The sequence below is a fragment of the Amaranthus tricolor genome, chromosome 15 (assembly GCF_026212465.1).
Source record: "Amaranthus tricolor cultivar Red isolate AtriRed21 chromosome 15, ASM2621246v1, whole genome shotgun sequence".
NCBI classification, from domain to species: Eukaryota; Viridiplantae; Streptophyta; class Magnoliopsida; order Caryophyllales; family Amaranthaceae; genus Amaranthus; species Amaranthus tricolor.
In genome coordinates this window covers 6,478,465-6,503,232 of record NC_080061.1, presented here as the reverse complement: position 1 = coordinate 6,503,232, position 24,768 = coordinate 6,478,465, and the positions used below count along the sequence as shown (strand labels likewise).

General features: G+C 30.4%; 1 protein-coding gene across 5 annotated transcripts; it reads right to left on the bottom strand.

Annotated features, from left to right (window-relative positions):
• Positions 1–17,305: 17,305 nt before the first annotated feature.
• Positions 17,306–23,483, bottom strand: LOC130801308 (uncharacterized). 5 transcript variants are annotated; one of them, XM_057665128.1, is made up of 6 exons: positions 23,071–23,483; positions 20,496–20,622; positions 20,272–20,376; positions 19,836–20,009; positions 19,032–19,497; positions 17,306–18,825 (listed from the first exon to the last, which is right to left on the bottom strand). In XM_057665128.1, the coding sequence occupies exons 4-6, from the start codon at positions 19,995–19,997 to the stop codon at positions 17,594–17,596; spliced, it is 1,860 nt and encodes a 619-aa protein (XP_057521111.1). In that variant the 5' UTR covers positions 19,998–20,009; positions 20,272–20,376; positions 20,496–20,622; positions 23,071–23,483; the 3' UTR covers positions 17,306–17,593. The 5 variants fall into 5 exon arrangements, with proteins under 5 accessions (XP_057521111.1, XP_057521112.1, XP_057521113.1 ...); XM_057665129.1 differs by having other exon boundaries at positions 20,272–20,392; positions 23,071–23,448; XM_057665130.1 differs by having other exon boundaries at positions 20,272–20,370; positions 23,071–23,448.
• Between the last annotated feature and the right edge of the window lie 1,285 nt (positions 23,484–24,768).

Below are 24,768 nucleotides of genomic sequence, written 5' to 3'. Positions count from 1 at the left end.
GAGAGACCGTCTAAAATGAAAGGTCTATATGCTAATAATTATATTAGTTGAACTATTCTACCCATTAAAAATGTCTTATTGTAATAGTTAGACCGTCTCACATAAAAATTTGTGAATATTTAGATATCTTTCAAGTTAAATTGAAACAAATAATGTGTTTACGATCAAACAAGTTTACAATAATTTAAATTTTAGTAATAATTTAAGCATTCAATTCATATTGGTAGTAGACTAATGCCCATATAAAACTATAAAATTGTTGTTGCTTCAAATCTCATTCCCAAGTCTAAAATCTTTCTTTCCATACACTAGTTAATAAAATAATGGGGACTTTCCAAATTGTTCATAATTTTTCGGTCACATATGTGCAATGCATTGTCCACTCACTCTGCTACAACAAACACACCATACATTTGTTGCCAACCGACAATTTAATCATGATAAATTGTCTCGCCTCATTTTATTTTGTCTAATTTTACTAATTTTAAAAACATTATGACCTTAAAATTTAAATTTTGTAATAGAAAAGAAATTGAAGTACACGTAAAGTCTAAAGAGTAAAATATCCATTGCACATATATTTATTGAGTAAAATAGAATTTCTGTGTATACGTCACAAAACTCAAATCGAGTCTTTTTTTGGCTATTTATCCCTTTATTTTTTTTCATTATTATAAGGTTTACATGCACTTTCAACAAAATTTGTTTAATATCACGTGCCATTCATGTCTAATTACTTCTTTATATCTTGTTACTTCAATGCTAACATTTTTAAAAAAATTTAATGATATGATCAATTTTGTTTGAATCTAAAGTAAAAGTGATGGCTCATGTTTATAAAAATAAGGTAAATTCATTACAACAGTTTAAAAAAATATGGCAAATACATTGAGACAAAGGAGTATGTTTCTACATAAATAAATTATTATAGGATTGTAGATAAATTAGTGACAACTAGACCTTGTTTAGAGGGAAAAAGAAAGGAAATGCTTTGAAAGGATGAAAATTTTCTTGTTTAGATAGCAAAAAGAGAGGGGGGGATTTAGAACATGTTCTCTTCAACTTATTTTTTAAACTTATTACTTATTCTTATTGAAATTAGATCAGATCAGACCAGAGTGAATCAGACTAGATCAGATCAGACATTAGTTAATTCATATCTGTTGTGATTAGTGTGACTTGAGTGCACATTTGTTGAGGTGCATTCATGTGTGACCTTTGGGATAGAATCCCATGAATGTGTTAATATGGGTGTATTAAGTAAAGTTTTGATGATTGATTTATGATGATGAAGTGTGGATTAATAAGGTAATGAAGTGTGAGAGTTATGGGACTTAATGAAGAAGTGCAAAGGACTTGGTTTATGTTTGATTTATTGAAGCTCGATCAGAATTCTGACAGAAGAAGCAGAATGGTCGCTCGACTTGTCCGCTCGACCGAGCGAGCCTTATTGATTGATCGAGCGAGCAAACAGAATGCATCCAGAAAGGGTCTGTACTCCGCTCGACCGAGCGAGTTCTCTGTTCCAGTCGAGCGGTTCCTCTGATGTGCCTAAGATGATGTTTTCGACCTTTCAAGTTCTTGGAGAAGTTTCATGTCATTCATTACTCAATATTAATTCTGTATTTAGTGAGCTAATGACATTTATGTACCTAGTACTATATATAGGGAGCTCTCAATCATCAAATGGACATCCATAAATACACCCCAAGCCAAACACTAGCCTATATCTCTTCTCTATTGTAATTCTCCATATTTGAGAGTTCTTTGAACTCCTTTTGATAATATAAGAGATACTACACACCGGAGGACGTAGCCTTAGTTGGGTGAACCTCGTTAAATCTTTGTGTCGTTTTATTGCTTTATTTTCTCCTACAAACATTGATATCATTGATAGCGTAATTTGTTTGTCACAAAACCTCATACACTCGATCTTGGTAATATTGGAGTTTGAAACACATTGTTCGAACTCTAATACATCGTCGTTTTCAATATCAGATTCAATCAGATCAGACAAAGAAATCAGACTCTTAAAGGGAATAAACCACTTCATTTTGTTAACATCAAATCTCTCCATTAAAAGAAAGATTTGAAAGGAAAATAAAATTTATTTCTTTTTCCTCCCTTTCTTCCTATAAAAAGAATATAGTCTACTAGTCTTTTTCCTCTTTTCCCCTTCTCTTCCATTCCTTCTCTTTTATTCCTTTCTTTTCTCTCCTATTTTATATTCAAATATATTTTAAGGGTCATAACTAAATTTGCAATGAAGTCGTAAGCTAAGGTAGCTATGAAATTATCCACGAAAAGAATCATTGATTAGTTTCATAAAAATTAGGGACGAAGTTAGCTATAAAAAAATATTCCCTCTGTTACTTAAAAAATTATCACAAAAATATTCAAGAAAATAAAAAAAAAATAAAATTTTTTAGATAGTGATATATTATTTTACTGAATAATAAATTTGATGAGGAAAAGTGAGAATCATAAACATTAAAAAAATATTAAATGAAAGTTAGTGAAAAAATATGAAAATCACCAATATTAAAATCACCAATATTAAAATATTATTTAAAATTGGTGGTAAACATATGTAAACCATAAACAATATAAAAATATTGAAATGAAAGGTTAATTTTGTTTAAAATTTGAGATATAAATATAATAATTTTTTATAAAAACAACAAATAAAATAATTCAAAATGATAAATAAGAACAACTTTAAGGAACAGAAGGAGTAGAATATTAGCTAAATAATGAGCAACGAAAACAGTTACGACTTACCTCAATAGGAACGTAGCTAAATTAACAACCAAATTAGCGATTGATAAATGGTTCAACGTATTAATGGAACTATCATCCTCAAATCACAGCGATAAAATTTTATTAGCGGCCGAAATACTAGCGACACCGTCATTTTTTTTCTAAGATGTCATCTTTCGTTTTAGCGATGATTGAGCGACGAAAATGCTTGTTGGTGGTCTTTTTTTAATCTGTCATTCCTACCATTTTTATTTACTTATAAATTTCATAAACCAAAAAAGAAAAAAAAGAAAATTTATGATCTTTTCATTTCAAAATTTGTTTTTAAAGAGAGGTTTTTTCTAGAAAAATATATTAAGTGTTGTCTAAATGAAAATATCCATGAACGAAAACATTAGAAACAAACTAAAAGATATATATGGGCTTTTTTTCGTAAGTGACATACTATTAGCTATGGATATCTGAAAAATGCATTGTTACTTTGTTTCAATAAACTTTTAACATAGAATAATGCGCTCTAATTCTTAATCTGCTTTTTTTTAAGTTACAAGACATGCTTTTTTTAAAAAAAAATGTGAGAGTCGTTTGAGACAAGTAATTAGGCTTCCTCTCAAATAGATTAGGTCGGGCTCAGTTTATGTTCTAGTTTTATATAAATTTGTCAAAAATCTATTGGTTTGAACATATCTCCTATAGTTAACTGGTCGAAAATCACAATTTAATTGAATTGAAAATTATAATCATGACCTGATTTGCAAGAAATTTTAACCTGATTTCAACTTACTTAACTAGTTTAGATATTTTGGTTTTCTTTTAAGGTCTTTAACATTGACTACTTCTTATGATTTATGCCTCAATTTCAATTTTTTAGTTAATGAATTGTGTATTTAGTATATACTATGAAAAATATGATAATATTAAAAAGGGTATAATGATTTTTCGACTTGAAACTAATTCGTATAATTAAATGAGTTATACACAAATCAGGCCGGATCGACCCATTTAATCAATTGGATCAACAACCTCAACCAAAACCTACTTATTCGAGTTAGGTTTAAATCAGATCAGCATGTCGATTCAACTTTTGCATGAGACGGCCTCTTTGTGAGGCGCGTCTCATATATGAGTTAAGTAGCCTAATTAATACGAAATATGAATATGTTGTATATGTACTCTTTGTTTTGAATTCGTCTCATCGGTAGACGGTCGCTCATAAAAGTAAAAAATATATTAAAGTGAAAATTAATTGTATTTGCCTTTTAGAATTTCAATTTGTATATAGGGGACTAATGATATAGTATTTTTTTTTATAGAGTTAGATATATTATACTGAAATATACAACATTACAGTGTCAATGATCAAGTAGAACAAACATCTAATCACACCTTATTAGTAATCACAAGGACTTGCCAATGTCCATCTAAAAGTCTATATGCAACCTCGTTACATTCTCTTAGAATCTAACATAAAATCAATTAATTTAATTTTTAGAATGTAACATTAAATCAATTAATTTAATTTAGGGGTGTTCAAAAAAATTCAATTCGGCTGACCCGGCCTGCCAATCTGTTGACCCGCATCTTACATGGCGGATTATTATATTAAAAAAGTTGTAATGTGTGGGTCGAATTATGAGCTACAAATTATTTTTTATCGGGTACCCGTTGACCCGTAATTATAGGGACAAAATTTTTATAGGTTTAAAATCTTTTTGACTCAATTCCTAATACTAAGTTGCGCGCCTACCAAATTCTATTGCAGGCAGTCTCTCATTTCTTCACTTCTTCATAGTGGACTCACTTTGTTTTATTAAAAGCTTCGACGAGACTGTCCATTTGCCGGCCCAATTTGCACGTGTAACAACATTTTAATTTTCTGGGCATTTATCAATTTCGACCTTAAAGATATCAATTTTGAAAATTGATACCGTTAAGATCAAAATTAAAAAATACTCAAAAAATAAAAAAATGCCAAAGTTATTACATGCGTGAATTGGACCGCCCAAATTGACCGTGAGATTATCTCGTCTAAAACCATCTGTTGTTTTATAACCTTTGATTCTTCATGTTCTCACTGTCTCTAAGTGAATTGTTTTCTTACTGTTTCTAAGTGAATTATTTTCTATCTTATTTTTAGATATTGATCTTGTTTGTTCTAAATTGTTCTTTAATTCTTATTTTTTAAATGTTTTCCTTGTTTTATCGATTCTCAGTGTCATCATTTTTTTGTTGTCTAAAAAATTTTACCCAAAAAATGCCAATAAATTCTAAAATAAATGACATAAATGAATCCAGGTACTCGGTGCTCCGACCCGATATCCGAGTACCCAGATAAATCGGGCCAGAACATGGGCCGTTAAAATAGTCGGGTACCCGATTATAAACACCCTTAATCTAAATCTAATTGGATACTTACTTCCACTATAAGGAACCACTACTTGCTACAATTTAGTTTCATGCATCTACACCATGCAAGGGCATATTCAATATTTAGTGGAAGGATTTGACCAGAATTAAATTAATATCATAATTACAAAGTTGATTAATTAATTATACGAATCTTATTGTTTCATGATTATTTAGTGGAAATTATTTATATTAGTATTTCACATCAAACTGAAGTTCGAAAGTATTCAAAAGACTAGTTCAATCAACATCAACATTTTTGTCAGTGCTGCTATTTTCATGGGTCGCTGCTCTTTAAATTTAACACAAAATCTTATAAAAGATCGTTTTTTTAGAGACCGTCTTTAGATGGGCCGGCCCAAAAAAAAAATCAGTATTATAATTTACTAATTTTTATTTTATTAATAAAATGCATTTACTTAAATTGGAATCTGTACTTATCATTTGGTTGTCTCATTGTTACCCGCGCCAATTAATGTGGTAAACTGCTATCATTAAACCAAAATACCATTTGAATTCTCAGTGATTTTTCTTTCTCTTCATACTCAAAACCTTTTTAATTTGATTTTCATCTTGTCAAGCTCAGTTCACCATTTTTGTCATTCTACTGTTTCTTGTGACCCAATTTATGAAGTGAGTTTTGTCATGACCCAATTTATGAAAAAAGCTTCATGACCCAGAAGTGGGTTTTATCATGACCCAATTAATGAAAAAAGTTTCATTAATCTTGCTTAGTTTCTTCCATCTTTGAGTTCTTCTCTTTCATCAAAAAACTTGCTCAGTTACATCATTTAAATTAGGTATTTAAAATTGTCAAGCAAATTTATGTTTTTAGGTTTTGCATTTGGAATTTTTTCCATGTTTGATATAAATTTTCAATTTGTTATTTTATTGCATTTAATATGTAATCTTTGTCAATACCAATCATGGATGATAATGATGATGATAATGATGACGATAATGATGATGATGAACAAACTTTAGGCTTTGTCATGGAGAACTTGAAAAATCTCATCTCATAAGGAAAGGAGTGTTAAGGAACGGAGTGTTGATGATGATGAGTTAAGTTAGGATTATGTTTGTTGTGAGTTTGTATTTAATCTGTTTTAAGTTGGGATTATGTTTATTGTAAGTTGACATTATATAAATTTTAAGTTGGCATTAGTATAATGTAAGTTGATTTTAAGTATGATATAGGTGGGTATTAACTCTAATATAAGTGGACTTTAAGCTAAAATAAATTGGCACATAGTATGATATAAGTTGACATTAAGTTGTTATAAATAGGCATTAGATCTAGTGTAAATTGACTTTAAATCTATTGTACGTTAGCATTTGATCTGTTCTAAATTGGAATTCTGCTTATTGTAAGTTGACATTACATAAATTTTAAGTTGACATTAGTATGATGTAAGTTAATCTTAAGTATGATATAAGTGTTTATTAAGTCTAGTAAAAGTGGAATTTAAGCTTGATATAAATTGTCAATGAGTCGAATGTAAGTTGACATTAAGTTGATATAAATAGCCATTAGATCTAGTGTAACTTGGCTTTTAAATCTATTATAAGTTGGCATTTAATCTGTTCGACGTTGATGTAAATAGCATTAGGTTTGATATAAGTTGACATTAATTTGATATAAATAGCATTAGGTTTGATATAAGTTGACATTAAGTCTGATGTAATCTGACATTAAGAATACTATCATTTAATATAATTAAACTGAAATTGTAGAATAACCATATCAATTACGGATGATGTAAGTATACTGTAAGTAGGAATTAAGTCTTCTATAAATAGAAATCAAGAATGATGTAAGTAGGCATTAAATATACTGTAAGTTGGCATTAAGTATATTGTAATATTACATTTATGATTATTCTTGTTAATATTTGTTTGTTATTTAATGCTATTTTTTATGATTTTTTTGTATACACAGGGTTGACAAAGACATCTATACTAATTGCAAACCACATCTCTTCTTGTGTAATGGTAAAGAAGAGGTCAAGCTTACATCTGCACAGATTGTTGCTGTGAATCAAATAGGCTTCAATGGTTGTTAATGGTTCGAAGAAAATCAGAGCGAAAAAATACATCTCAAAGAAGAAGTACTGTGTAGGGGATTGAATAAAAAAAATTTGATTGTATATATTAAGAAAATTTGTGATTATTAAATAATGTGAAATCGTTTATTGTTATTATTTGTATATGTTATGACAAAGATTTTTTGTATTTTAAATCCTTTTACATTTTAAGGATTTTATGTTCTAATGCCTACTTATATCATCCTTAATCCTTATTTATAGTATACTTAATGCCAAATTGATCAGCCTTAATGTCAACTTACATCAAACTTAATGCCAACCTACAACACACTTATTGCATACTTACATGAGACTTAATGCACATGTACATTAGATTTAATTCCAACTTATAGCACACTGAATGCCTACTTACATCAGACTTAATACCAACTTACAATACACTTAATACCTACTTATATCATCTTAATGTAAATTTATATTATATAGACGTTTCATACTTAATACCTAATTATATCATATCTAATACCAATTTACAGCACACTTTATTGCTTACTTACATCAAACTTAATGCCAACTTACATCAGATTTAATGCCAACTTACAACACACTTAATACCTACTTACATCAGACTTAATGCCAATTTACATCAGACTTAATGCCAATTTACATCAGACTTAATGCCAATTTATATCAGGCTTAATGCCAAATTACATCATACTTAATGCCAATTTATATCAGGCTTAATGCCAAATTACATCATACTTAATACCAATTTATATCAGACTTATTACCTACTTACATCAAAATTAATGTCAACTTACATCATAATTAATGCCAGCTTATAGCACACTTAATACCTACTTACACCAGATTTAATACCAACTTACAATACACTTCATATATGCCAACTTACATTAGACTTATTGCCTACTTACATAAAACGTAATGCCAACTTACATCATACTTAATGCCAATTTACAACAAATTTAATACCTACTTACGTCAGACTTAATACCAACTTACAGTTACTTAGTACATATTGTATTCTCATCATCATGTTCAACGTCAATGTATTCTTCTTCCTTCTCACAACAACAACTGGGGGTTTTATTTCAATTAATTTTTATAGAAAATAATTTCAAAAAAACAAAATAACAATTAGGGGTTTAATTTCAAAAAAAAAAATCATGAACCAAATATTAGCCTTTTTTCTTCCTTCTCAATAATATCGCAAAATTTAAAAACGATTGTGCTGAATATCGAATTTTTCCATGAAAGCATCTATGGTGTTTCTACTGATAATATAGAAAGAGATGTTAATGATGTTTATTGATAATATAAATTTTTTTTTAAAAGATTAATGCAATAATTACATGGAAGGTTTTCAAGAGGAGAGATTAATGATATTTATTGGAATAAGGAAAGTGTCTTGATAACGGAGTTTTGCTGGCTGCTGAGTTATAATGTTGTTTAAGTTTTTTTATATATATTATTAATGAAATTAGCATTAAGGGCTTGGGTTTGAAGACCATATCTGAAAGAGACGGTCTCTCAAGAAACAAACTGTAAATTTAAACTGTTTTGATAAATCATGTCATATTGGCCCATTTTAATTTTACAAGGTGGGCTCACATGTCATCTGCCTCAAAAGTGGCCCACATTTGGCTTTTAAAACCTGCTGGCCCAAAGGATCTCACATGAGATTCATAAATCTTGTACGAGATGGTCAATCCGTTAAACGTAACTCATACATGGATTAAATAACTCATTTAATACCAATTATTAATTATTAATATTTTGAGTTCTTGTTTTAAGCTCGTCTCACTGAAAGACGGTCTCTTACAAGAGTACCTCCATCAAAATACTTTTGCAAATTCTCAAATGAGATGAGTCAATGGTGAGAGAAATTCTATTGGACCGGCCAAATATATATCTATTGTTTTAAAGTGATCACTTACAATTTGAAACTGATTATTTTTAATACTCTTAAAGTGATCACTTATAACCTTAAAGTTATTATTTACTAGCTTTAAGTAATCAATTAGAAAAATAAGCTAATTAAAATTTATCGCATGGTAAGACAATACAAAACAAATTGTTACATTTAAATTTGATTAGAAGCATGAATATTTTCATACTTAAATTTCAATCTTCACACTCTTGCCACATTATATATATATATATATATATATATATATATATATATATATATATATATATATATATATATATATATATATATATATATATATATATATATATATATATATATATATATAACTTCTATCCATTTTTTATCATTTGGTTCATACAAGACTATCTATAATTTTACACTTTATCTATAAAATCACTTTATTTTGTAATATTTTCTTTAAAAAGCATTATTTTTTATGAAGGAACAAGTGAGATAACATAATTGACAATCAATCATAAAAAAGCCTACAGTCTAAAAAAGGTTTTGGATTTCAAAGACTCTATTTAAGATTTATGTTAACATGGTACACATTAGTCTTATCTTGAATGGAGTCTTTGAAATCCCGTGCCCCTTTTTACAAACCATTATTGCCAATTACGTTATCACAATTGTATCTTTATAAAAAAAAAATGTTTCTGAAAATAATTTTATAGTATGAGTCCAAGGATGAATTTCAAAACTAAAAAACTCTTATATAAGTTTAAATAATAAAAAATTGAAAATTTTTGTATATTAGTCCTCAAAATTCAAATTTTTCACATGGCACACAAAATACATTTTTATTCTTATGGTGACCTCGTAAATTTATATTGATTTGCACTATGTTCTTATTTATAAATGACATTAAATTTTTTCATTGAGTTATTAATCATTAAAACACAAAAATCTCCAACAAAATTCAAATTAGAGTGATTTTTTATTTAAATCTCTTAATCCATAATATTTATTAAAAAAATACAATAATATTATTGATGGTGAGGCGAAAAGTGGCAATTTGAAAACATATTAATTTCCTTACAAAAATGGATAAAGTTGGTTTGAATTTAGGGTTATTAACGCTATTTATTTTTCTTAATAAATAGTTACCTAGTTTTTATTAAGTTAGTTAGATTTGCAAATTTTTATTAAGTTAGTTACATTTGCTTTTCAACATTTTTTAAAGTACTCCCTCCAATTCAGCACTAATGTTCTATTTACTTTATACACTTTATCCAATACACTTATTCAATCATTAATGTTCATTATTAAAAATTATGGAAAGTTGATATGAATAATCCTTGCATTGAGACGAATCAAACAAGATCCCACATAACTATGTTTTAACTTGTAGATTAATATTAAAATATAAATTAAGAGTAAGAAATGAATAGTGTCCAAAAAGCAAATAGAACGTTAGTACTGAATTGGAAGGAGTATAATTCAAGTCTTATGTAAATATAACAAAACCTTAAATGAATATATTACACTCATATATACTTCTTGTATCAATGGAAAACCATATTCAATTTTTTACTCTCTTTCAAGGAAATATTTTAAACATAATTAATTAGTGTTGTTTGATAATTATTAAATGGCTTATGGGTTTGTTTTTAGTTAGTTATTTGATTGATTTTTAGCTTTTGGCCTTTTAATTAGTTAAAAAAATTATTTTAAATGACTTTTCAGCCGATTTTAAAGCATTTATTAGATTTTTTCAATAACATTTGGCTAGTTAGTCCGACATTCCTTAAATAAACAGCTAATATTTAATATTAAATTTACCAAACATCACCTTAAATAGTTGACTTGTTCAACTAAGTTAACATCCAACAAAAACAACCAACTTTTTGCTAGCCAAACAGGTTAAGTCAACATACAAACGTCATTTAATTTGCCAAGCAATTGAAAAACCCAATCCTTATATTCCGCCACCCTTTTCATTTTATCGCCACCCTTGAGTAAATTACCATTTTACCCTTACTTTATAAAAAATTAACAACATTGCCATTAAGGGTAAAAATCCTATATATACCACACGCCACCTAAAATTATTCTCACTACAACTAAATACAACTCACTAAAGCTAAATCTCGGAGCAAAAATTAAGTACAATCCCCAAATTATTAATCGAGGTAAGTTATTTTAATTTAATTAGTTGCAAAAGGAAAAAAAAAATTTCAAAACGAGGCGCCCAGATCTGGGTGCCTCGTTTTGAATTTTTTTTTTTTTTTCGTGTATTTAGGATTAATTAATATAAATTTTGAATTATTATTCTAAATTTGTATGTTGTAATGTGTAATTTTTATATTTTTTAGTAAATTTTATATATTGTTTTGAATGCAAAAGAAAAAAAAAATGAAAGGAGATCTGGGCGCCTCCCTTTTTATTTTATTTTTTTTTCGGTATATTTAGAAATAATTAATTTAAATTTTGAAGTATGTTATTATTGTTGTTAATGTTATTATTATTAATTTTATTTTTATTATTATTGTGATTGTATTTTTTTTTTATTAAATATATGTTAATGTTATTATAATTAATTATGTTATTATTAATGTGATTGTTATTTTTTTTATTATTATAAATATGTTCATGTGTTGTTTTATAAATTATTAGTGTAAATTTGTATGTTAATTTTTTTGTTGTTAAATTATTATTTATCTTTGAATAAAACTGTAAAAATTGTAGAAAATGGCTGGTAATCAAGGAAAAGGAAAAGGTTTTTTTAGGCAATTGTTGAGAGGTAATAGTTTAAGGCCTACTTTACTTAGAGGGGACCCGCATGAGAGGGGGGTGACGGGTTCTACTAGGAGGGCTAGGCATGAAGAGGCTGTCAGACACAGTGAGGCCCAAAGGTCGAGTACGCTGAACCAAGTGCGTACTCCTATTGATGACCAGGCTGACAGCCTCCAGAGTAGTTGGGGGGTTTACTTGTGCTTGGTCTTCCCTTTCTCGGTGGACTAGCGTAAGGCTCAGGTATTTCCGCGCCATCTGGGTGTAGTTCATATTCAAGTAACTGAGACATTCGGCGAACAACAGCGGGATCAGATTTGAGGACTTCATCGACTAGAGATTGAAAGTACTCTTTGTCATTGGCGTTCGGGTATCGTACTCCTTCATCGGTTTCGTCTCCTACCTCTGTGTACCTCAAAGTACTCCAGAATTCATGAATGTCATCCAAATACAAAGCACCATGTGATCCGATGGACATATGTAAATAACATGCACACGGCAATCCATGGGTTTGTTGAAGTACACAACCACATTTGTTAAACACAAAATCACCGAGTTCTAACATGCGGTAATACTCAAGCTGGAGCTGCTCCAAGGCATAGAGAGCTACGTGGCGATATAGAGGTCTAAAGTAATGCTGTCGCATCGATCTTGGTACAGAAGACATGGAATCCTGTAGCGCTTGTCGGATTGTAGCTTGCTGATTTGTAATCTGTGCGTGCGCCCTTTTGAAAAGGGTATCGAATGAGCTATTACCGCTACCAAGGTAATACTTAAAAGACGAGTGTTGGCTTTCAACTCTGCTGGTAGTCCGGTTACCCAAGTGTAAACAATCATTCATCCACGCACGGACAAATTTCTCTCTCAGTGGAATCCATGTTCCAGTCAAATACCGAACGACCTTTTTGTTCCTAACCGACCACGTACTGACGATCACTTGCCATTTATCTTCATATTCCTCGATCGTAGAACTTTCAACCAAGGGGTTCCATCTACTTTTCCTGAATACCTGCCCTTGTTGATTTTTCTTGCCGCCACACAACTTGTCCACCATGTTCTCAACGTCGTTGCCAATATGCCAGATGCATAACAAATGCCGCACATCTACATTAAACAAAACATTGAACGTAATTAAGACATTATCATTAGATATAACCACAATAATGAATCAGCAAAGCCTTTTTACCTGGGAAGACGTCACGAATAGCTGGAGATAAACCTTCGTCTCGATCGGTTACAATGCCGCTAGGAGTCTGAGCAGTGCCGAAAATATCTCTCAATCCCTGCAGCACCCACGAATACGACACAACCGCCTCATCTCGCATCAAACAAAACGCAACCAAGAAATTGTGATTGGTTGGCGTCATTCCGATCACTTCACATAGTGGCCACTTTTGTTTGTTCGTTTTGTACGTTGTATCTATCAGCACAACATACGGCCACGTACGTATCATTTGGATAGAGGTAGGATTTGCAATTAATAGTCTGCTCAATTGCCCTTCGTTATCCAAGTCTGTCCAGACCACATAATTAAGTTCTGTGGCCATATGAAGACAGTGTTGAAGGGGAGTCCTACCCTCCATCTCTTCTCTCCTTATTGATTGTCTAATATTATATATCTGATTCATACTAGCATAAAAACCAGGAAAATTATCTCTAATAGAATTCATAATAAAGGCCGGTTGCATTCCGGTTGCACTAAGCTGTCGTATGTGCTCCCGAATGTCTACATTAATCCTATTTGCCCTTACATGACCATCTCTGTACACCAAGAACGGGTGGTTATGTTTTCCCTTTTCACCAGGACACACCCTTACCGTCCAAGGTCTTTCTGGTGGTTTACGACTACTTCCTACAATCATAAATTTACACCCGCAACTTCTACTTTTAGAACCAGGTCGGGCAGTATTATCTAGATTATGTACATCACCCCTAATATTACCATAGCGGTGACATCTTAAATAGACACTAACTCTAGAACGTCCTTCTTTCTTTTTATAAGAAGCACGTGTAAATTGAAAACCAATTGTTATTGCTATCGCATCGGCCCAACTATGTAACTCATCTAAGGAGATAAATTCCCTATCCGTAACAAAGCTACCAGAGTAGTCTACGTTGTCTCCAAAGTTTTCAAACTCCTGCAAATTTGAAATATAAATAATGACAACAACAACAACAAATTAAAAACATTACGTAAATAAAAAAATCTTAAAAATTTAAATTTATCAACAATAAAAATTTATACGGAAAATAAAAAAAAATTAATACGGAAAATAAAAAATAGTACTAACAATAATAATAATAATAATTTAAAAAAAATTAATACGGAAAAAAAAAAAAAATTCACAGTCGCCCAGATTTGTGCGCCTGAACCATGGTTCAGGCGCCCAGATCTGTGCGCCTTTTTTTTTTTTTTTTTTTTTAATTTTCCAACGACAACTTTACGTACCGCATCCGACTCATAGTCGCTTTCGTTAGCCATATTTAACCAATTACGGGTTACCACTTCTTTAACACTTTTTAGAGAGATAATACTAGTTTTTAGAAAGATAATACCGTGTTTGAATTCGTACTTCATACGCATCTCAGAATTCCATATATATAGACAAATCTTACGCATTAAATTCTTATTAGTGTTATTAAGCGTGATTTACATTTATTAATTAATTTTTAAGTATAGTGGCAATTTTGTAATTTTTTTAAATACAGGGGCAAAAATGTAATTTTACAGGGGGGTGGCGATAAAATGAAAAGGGGTGGCGAAAAATAGCATCACCCATTGAAAAAACCGTATAGCATTTAACGGTAAAATTATACTGATAATATTTTATTTTGTCAAATTTTCAAATATTTATAGTACTGAGATTGTAATCTGACACTACCAATAGAGATTATAGATTTGAGTACGGAGTATTTGGAATATACAGATATGTCACTGAATCTGCATGTCACGTGTCGGACAAGGACACGCGAAAATCCGTGTCCGACACGCCAAATGAAGTGTCCAATATTTTAATATCTTTCCGGACACGCGGACATTGCAAGGATACAAAAGGGATACGGCAAGGAGTCAAGGACACATTTTTTTAAAAAAAAATAAGTGAGATTTTATTTGATTGTTTTATTGCAAAGATTATTAATATCAAATTTTTATAATTTTATATTATACATAATTAGAAATATTAAAAATTGAATTAGTGCATTGAACTGCGTAAAAAAGCAAACATTGCCGGAGAATTATTTCTTATTTCTACATGGTGTTGCCCCACCTCCATTCCCATTTTTTTGTATATCCTCGTTGAATATTTGTTAATTGTTATTTGTTAATGTTAAATTGTTATGTGTTATTTGTTAATCTTAAATTCTTAGTCTTAGTGTTTGTAATTTGAATTTTGAAAAGTTGAAAAATTGTGAGTTTTATGTTTTTAAAGTTTTTATTTACATATATCAAATGAAAGATTGTAAAATTATCTTTAATTTGATATATTTATTATATTACCATTTTCGTGTCCCCGTGTCCGCCATTTTTAAGTTGGCATTTTCCCTTGTCCGTGTCCGTTTTAGTGCAACCTTGCGGAGTACCACCCTATTTTTCCAATAATTTCTTTTTACTTTTTTCTTTTGATTGATATGTAATTGATTCTTTCAATTTGTTATTGGAATGAATTATTAAATCAAGTAATATAATTGGATGTCTCTAAAGTTTTCACATTCTTTTGCACCGTTCGAAGATTAAAAGTTTAATAACATAAATTCTTTGCGATACAGCTGCCAATTGTGATGATAATTGATAATAATAATAATAATAATAATAATAATAATAATAATAATAATAATAATAATAATAATAATAATAAAATCCTCATAGGATAGTGGACTACTATTCCTACATTTTAAGCTCCATCTTATAAATTAAGAATTTTATTTTATTTGAATGAAGGAAATTTTGGGAAATTTTTTAGTAGATTATTTTGTGTGAAATTAAGGCATTAATTCATGTAATAGTTAAAAAAAATTATGATCTTCATTAAACCTTTACATATCCTATTGGTCCTAATATTTTGATATGTTTTTATTTATTATCAAATGTTTCAATATACCTAACAATCTAAAAAAAACCATAATGTAAGAGTATATATTTAATTAAATTTCATGTTAAGGTTGCACTAACTCCATCAATATCTCAAAAAAGTTCATGAATTCTCATACTCCCTTTTATAAGATTTTTGCGCTTAAAATATCGATTTATTTCATTTTTAATTTACTGGACTTTTATTTTGTTTTTGTTTCAATAAGATGATCCATTTAACCTTTTTCTACTTTTCGAGTGATTCTTTTATTCGATTTTTCCTGCTTTTTTTATTCTCTTATCCTACTACCTTAACCATTATAAATTTTAATTAAAAAAATATAATAAATATATTTCAAAGTGTAATTTTTTTTAGAGCAAAAAAATTATTTTATATAAAATTTAAAATCAATATCCTTTTCGAAGATCTCATAAAATTCTTCATAATTCTTAACAATATTGTAAACTCAAAAAAAAAAAAAAATTGTAAACTCATAGGAAAAAAAAAAAGTGAAACCAGGGATATTGATGTATTTTTGAGCATTCAATTGTGATGACATGAAAGCATTCAATTGCATATACTCTTTATCTTGTTTAAATATAGAAATATGAATATGATATGAACGTGCACCCTTTATTATGAGTTACAATCAACATTCAAGATCCTTGGATCTTGCAAACATTCCCACTTGTTTCCTTGGAGCGCATCCCTTGCTAGAGCTGTATTTTTAGTAACTCATACAAACAACTGATACAATATATTTGGATTTCAATAATATGCTTTTTAATTTATCAAAAATAAAGTACAAACATCAAACTCAACTACAATTATACTCCTACACTAGTCAAATTTTACATGACCCGAAATTCGACTGGAATTTAGTGGATATAACCCAATATGATCTAAGATACAACTAATTTAAAAAATGCGTATCAATTCTATCAAAGGCTCACACGAGTAACTTCTAGCTAAGATGCGGATTACAGATTGTATGCATAAGAATAAAGGGATTGTTTCCAATTATTGTTCCTAACAGACTAACAGAAAACATCACGCAGCTTAAGACACATGATTTATCGAAACTATCTTACTAGACTAAAATAGAATCCTACAATGAATGATGATTTACTATATTATGAGACATCAAACATCTGTGTTCTATGCACAACTAGTCTCTCTGAGAGACGTCTCTCAAGCCCAGTCCATTAAAGCTTAATGCTTACTCTTACTCTAAAGCTTAATGCTTACTCTTACTCTATATTTTCTTTTATGGAAAGACCCAATCAAAGACTGTCTCTCACAAGAATTTTGTGATAAACAAAAAGGGCATGATGTAGGCTGTAGCACTAACTAGTCCAGTATTAAGATTTAAATTACAAAATGAACTATTTTGGGTCATGACAATCTGAATGAAATTGGCGACCATTTTACACGGTACTCCATCTAAATTCTTTTTGACAAATACTACAGAAATCATGCCTAAAACCAAAGCCCCAGAAGCTTGATTACATGACCTTATGTATATGATTCAAAGCCTTTATATCAATAAATTATTTGAACATCCAATGACCTAAATATAACCTTTGTATAATGGCCTGTGTTCTAGCTATCTTACAGTTTTTCCTTCAAGAATAATACCTTCGGTTGGCTCTAGACCGCTTGTTCCTTGATGACCTGCACCAGTTATCTCCGCCATCATCCACATTCGTCCTCATTCTTTTGTATTCCCGTGATCTTATAACGCCTTTTAACAAGTTTATATCTTCTAGGATTTCTTGCCTTGATAAGGTCGACAAGCTAGGGAGTATGTCCTTTTGAAAATCTCTCATCCGGGTTCCCCTTTTCAACTTATACTCGACGTCCTTCTTTTCTGATACATCCACCGAAAATGCGTTTGAGGAAACAAAATAATCATCAGGGATACACTCCTCTGCGTTCAGTATCATTGCCTCGTAAGAATCCAAATAACGCTGAGGCTTGTCCTCTTCTTCATTCTGTGGAAGTTTTGACATTTCAGCTTGACTGCAGGGTTGCATTACCCTGCCCATGTCTACAAGTAATTCAGCCGCTATCTGAACTCTTTCATCGACTTGTTCTGATTCTTTCATACTGGCGCAGCACTGGATATCGGATTCTATGCTGTCGGAAGATCTTACGTCCTCTCCTGAATGAGCAGCTAGAGGACCCGTTTTATCCTCTTTTCTAAGAATAGATGATGAGAAGTTGATGTCATCACATCCGACACCAGACTGCATTGTCTTTGTACTGCTGGAATGGTGCTCAGGCATAACCTCAGACTCAGAGGAGCCAAACAACTTCGAGTAATTTGCCTGCTCAAAGGATCCTACACCCTTGTCTAAGTTTGCTTCCCTTTTAACTGCGTTGTCTAAATCCATATCGCGTGATAACCCAACTGAAACCTTCGAAGATGAACCCACACTCGAAACTTTTGGATCAGATCTGCTGATGCAAACCTCTTCAGAGGAATCAGAACTAAGATCTATAAAATTAATGTTGGTCACATTCCATTCTCTAAACTTAACATCCTCGAAGCACTTCTCTCTTTCATTGTCTCCAGATTTCACATCCTTTTGACGATTGATGATCAATTCAGAGAACGCCCTTAAAGAAGCTGGACTGATCGAAGAGGCTACATTGGACTTGTGGTAAACATTTTCTAACACAGGATATGAGCTAGTTATAGATGAATTGACCACCAAAGAATGATCATTTGAGATATGTGACGGGTCTTCAAAAAAGGGTAGATTGAGGTCTAAATTTAATACATTTCCAGAAGTAGACTTCGGATTCTTACTAATTTTAGAAATGAATAAATTTCTGTGGTGCCCATATATTCCTGCAAATGAAATATCAATGAGGTTATACCAAGAACTGTTTCGTATTTCAAGGCACATTGTCAATCAAGAAAAGGGGTGCTCTCTCCGTTCGACTGAAATCAGCTACATCACGCAAATGGATGTGAGACCTTTTGAAGTGTAATCTAGCAATCTTAACAGACAAAGAGAGCATCCCCAATTAATATAGGAGTACTTTTTAGTATACCTGAGTCACAGAGTGATTGGGTCTGACAACTTGAACCAGCATCAGCACGGGATCTACTAGATGTATTTCTATACGAGTCTCCGTAAATGTCACATACTTGTAAGGTTTCTACCTTCTTGCCTTTTTCCGAAAAATCTATCTTGTGTTTGTCTGGGGAACAAGAATTTGGAGCAGCAGAACTAGAAGACAGCCCATGTTTAGCATCATAGTTTGGAAAACTCAAATTTGGATCTTCAAGATCAATGATGGAAAGTAAAGATGAAAAAGTATTCTTTTCCTTCCAAGATCTACCTTCTCCATTCATATTTCTAGCAGCTAGTCCAAGGCTCAAAGAAAGGTCCATATTATCCAGACGGTAAACTAGCTCATCCCGAGAACAGTTTCTTGACAAGATGGCATTTCCGGAAAAATCATCAGCACATTGTTTAATGAATTCATCAGCAGGAAGGTTGAGGTCAAGAGGTTTCTGCATAATCATCCTTGTTACTTGTTAGTGTAATTTGTAAGTAAATGACAGTTTACACATTGTACGAATACTTAGCCAGAAAAACATAATTTTAGACCGTCATATAATTGCACAAAGTCGTGATCAATAAGATCACAGCACCAATAAGGCATCACAACATATGGCCAATTGGAAAACTTCCAGCACAACCTTTGGACAAAAGATCAACAGAAAAGAGGAAAATAGCAATTTCAGATACACGAACACATTCTCACCAATTCACATATACAACTAGTTCTATAAAGTTCATAAAAACATTTTCATGTAAAAGAATGACATCAAAACTAGTTCTAACTCACCGTTGAATGGGGGAATTGATTGTTCACGTTTCTATGAACTGAAATCATGCTTTCATTGTGCAAATTGTAATTATCAAATCCCTTCTGTTTAAAGTCCTCCATCATGCCTCTGTTAGGCAAATTGTAATAAAATAAACCCTTCTGCTTTATGTCCTCCTTCATCGATCTTTGCACCTGGTACGGTTGATGAAGTTCAAAGATCTAGAGTTAAAATAGTCTAACACGGTAACAAATTGAATGAATGCTCATATCCGCACAAAAGTACAGTTTAAAATGTCCTTTTAGGGGAAATATTAGAATCTACTCAAATCAATCTAGAAAATCAAATGAGATTTTCGCTTGATATAGTAAATGTACAATGGTGCAAAGCTGTAAAAACACGAGCATATAACGAGAAAGCAACATGAAAAACCAGACTTGTGAGCAATAGTTATACCTGTTGCCTGAAACGAAGGTCTTGGGTAAGAATAGTCTGCCTCAATTTCTCCTTTAACGGATCTTCAGATTTGAGAACAGAACTTCTTTGCTTACCTCTCTGTACCTGCAAAGCTTTCACCCTTTCAGAAGTGAAAATGATAAAAGAAAGATGAAGATTACCAGTTAAACAAACCAGCTATATAAACTAGGTAAAAGGAAAATGTTATAATTGTTGTAACGCACGCAATTACTATTAGTGATCCATTGCCAAAAATGAGGTAGAAAAGAGAAGACGACAATATGGGTCAAATGTTTGGGTCAAAACTGCAACGGCCAAAGATTTACTGCCGAATTTGAGCAAAAGTAACCGCTGGAAAAGAAACCAATAGTAAGTATTCTAACCAAACAACGTTTTCACGAGTTCCAATCAATAAAGGAACAACAACAATGTCAAAGGTTTAATCCCAAAAGATTGAGGAGTTCCAATCAACAATCAACAATCAAAGAAAAAAAAATAGCAAATTGCTACTAGAGAAAGACTACCAATTTTGGTTTGATTATCAAAGCATCAGTCAGTAGATAAACATATCAAGTAATACCATAAGTCCACAACCATTTCATTTAAACTACAAGAAATACAAAGACTTGCATTACCGAATCAATTTCTTTTAAGTGAAAGGCCCCTTCCTCAAAAAATACAATTCCTAACACCCAGATATGACATATACATGATATGATACTTCATGTTGGCTCAAACTACAGAAAAAAAGTATGAACATTGTAGAGATGCTGTGCAACTTTCCATCACTCAATAAGACTGACCCTCGTTCCTAAATCCAAATGCATATATAAGGAAAATAGTATATGTAGTTCTGTTTACAATAGCCAAGTCACTCCAAATTTCAAAGATGTTACTCCAAATCTAAAACATCCATTTACTTAAAAGGTCAATGTAGAAGCTCACTCTAATTATACCATACAGCAGTGTAACAAGCTGATCCAAGTAATATACGACACGGTTTCTGTCAAAAAAGAAACGAAAAGAGGGAGCTCCATCGTACTACATACATAGCAACGATGAGGTTTTATCCAAAAATCAATTGAGCACAACTAAACAAAGTAACCCAAGAAAGTATATACTAGAACACAGGTTCATAAATAAATGTGGGTAATGAAAACTGTCTAATTTATCAAAACTACTGTTACTTCTAGCTCTACTCCTATATTACTAAGTACATTTGATTAAACTACTCCGTCACTTCTACTGCATACTCCATTACTAGTGCATTTGATTCTCAAGCTTCAACAGATCACACCTCAAGTTATAACTGTCAATGACCCTAGTTCCTATGAAAAAGTTTAGGCTACGTTTCCACATTGATCCACATACTTAACTTTAAAAAGGTTACAAAGGCTGCCCAAAGCATTCAGCTTATGGTTGGAGCCGAGAACTTGTTTAACTCATTTTGCTACATAGTTAGTGGCGGAGAGGACTAATCTATCAAAAGTAACGTCCCGTTTGTTAATGGGTAGTAAATTGTGGATATAGCAATGAAAAGTTAGTGTAATTATGATAAAAATATCTCTTGACAAATTTCATGGCTATGATTTTTTTCTTCAACAATCTCATTTTCTTAATAAAATTCATGGAAAATTGTGAAAAAAATCTTTTTTATGATCAAATTTTTACTATAGAAATGACATGATCCATCTCATGAAAATTTAGACTATAAATCATTCACATTATCACCGATTAACATCGTTAAACAAACGGGCCATAAATACATGTTCTAATTAATAAATTAATAAATATAAAATATTGATAAAATCACATGATAGTCAATGTTATTAATGTTTAATTAATGTTGAATATTTTTTTAGTTTATTCGCTTATTTTAGTGACATTTTTTATAACAAAAAAGTATACAATAATATCTTTTTCCTTAAACAACACAGCCCTCTCTTCTGGCACTAAATTCCATTTGCTTTTTGCGTTATCGAATGCATTATTCAACCGTAATCATACAAAGTAAAATTCATTTTAAAATATTATTATTTATAAGAGACGAACTAAATAATAACCCAAGTGATAAAATAAAATAAAATAAAAGTATAAATAAAGATTTAATAATTCCAAAAAGCAATTGAGATTGGTACTTGAAGCCAGAGGGGAGTATTTATTAAAATATATAACAGGACTAAAAGAGTAATAAAAAATGTAAATGGCAATCTGACATTAATATTGTGATTTGTGATACAAGAACAAAATATGTAATCCTACCACAAAACTGTTTATAAATTATTATGATACTGTAAAAAACACAAAGAATATGTTACTAAGATTTAGTTTATTACACAATAAATAAGGGGGTCCTAAATAAAATTATATCAAAAAACACAAACCCAGAAATTTCTGCCAAATTAAAACCCCACATAAATAGTAATAATTCAAGAAATAATCCCACAATTAACTTGCTTAATCCTAGCTAATTAACAATAATCACATTAAAATTAAAAATATTCCTAATTAAGATAAACTAATCATATATCCTCCTCCATGTAACAGTAAAATAGATTTAAAAACATGGAGCAACGTAAAGAAAAAGATACACACACTCGCTCATCAAAAAATGAATTCGACAAACACCCAACAATGCAAGCATCCTAAAAAAGATAATATTATAATAGAAATAAATTAAAACTATAAATAGCACTCCATTATTTAATAGAGTAATTAAACAAGAATAAGAAAAATACAAAAGAATAAATTAATTATAAAAAAAAATGTAAACCAGAAGATATTTGGAAGAAAAAGTACCAGGATCTGTGAGATGTACGAACAGAAGAAGGCGAGGACGGAGGAGGAAAGTGGAGGTCACAAGTAACCAAACAATGTTGTTGAATGCTTCCAAAAACGTCGTAATAATAATATTAATAATAAATACAACTACATATACTATATTATCATTAATAATATTATTATTATATTATTGATTATTGATGATGAATCTGAAAACATAATGGTGAAGAAAGGATTATAAGTGAAGAAGAGAATCTGATAATTCTCTGAGGGAGAAGAAGGAGAAGGAGAAGAAACTGGGAAGAGAGAGAACGAGGGTTTAATGTTGGTGAGGAGAGAGAAAAAAGTGGAAGCATCAAAATCGCCTTTTTTCGGTATTTTTAGTTGTTAAGTTTAGGGGAGAGCCGGAGAGGAGAATAGAGTTTGTTTTGGTTAATGAACATTTATACCGATTAATATGGATCGGCCCAAAATTTACTAAAAGAGCCACTTTTATATAAGATGGTCTCATCATGATATAAATTTATTATGAGACGAATTTATACAAAAGTTTTATTATACTAAAAATTTCTATTATCAGGCCTTTTAATCCAAGTATGAAACACGTCTTATGGAGAGACCGTCTCATACAAGAATTTTTGAAAAAGTTGTTTAAATTTTATTTTAAATATCACAAATTCTTATATGAGACGGTCTCACTGTGAGATAGTCTAACCCAACAATAAAACTTTTAGCTTATGGGCCAACAAATCTAACCGTAAGATAGTCTCATATAATTTTTTTTAAAGGTTTTAAAGTAAAAAATTTGTAAATAATACTCTTACTAATTACTATTCACTTTTTTTTTGAAAGGAATAGTTCATTCGCTTAAAAATACTTTTGATTATTATTTACTTTTGAATATTCCAATTTCCAAGTAATGTGATTTTTAACCTTGTATACCCTAATATATTTCATTAACTCAAAATACCCAAAACAACCAATTAAATAAATGTGCATAGGTTAAAGGATAAGTATTCCAAATCTTAGAAATATAGAGTTAAGTCAATAACCAATTTTGAGAGTATGATTTATATAATTTTTTTAATTTAATCATCATCGAACCCTTTTTTTCGGCATACTTTCTAATCTAACTAAAAAAATTTTAAAAGGAGAGAATTGAAAGTAGATTAAGATTTAAGATTATTACTTCAAAATTAATTAATAATTAATGTCTCTTTCAATCTTTTTCTTATTCAGTTTCTCTCTCATTTCTCAGGCGTTGGGATTCCCTTTTTTATCTCTCTCTCTCCTCCTTGAGTAGTACAATTGTTTTTTAGTATCTATATTTCATTTATTAATCTCATCTGCTTTTTACTTGCATTTCAATGTAAATTTAAAAGTCAAATTATTTAATTTTGAGTTTTTTAAAATTTTACATAAATATGTTTTTTCTTATAAATCAATAAGAAATTATTATCAAAGTTTGACATTAAAATTTGTAAATTCTATGAAAACGAAACGAGTATTTATTAATTTTTTATTCTTCATTGATTATTCATGTTGCGATTAAATGTTCACAAATTCTTGTGAGAGACAATCTCTAATTGGACCGAACCATTATATATTTTTAAAAATATTATAGGTATTAAGAATAATGTAAGTAAACATTTAATATATTGTAAATAGACATTAAGGATACGGTAAGTAAACATTAAGTAACGTAAGTAGACATTA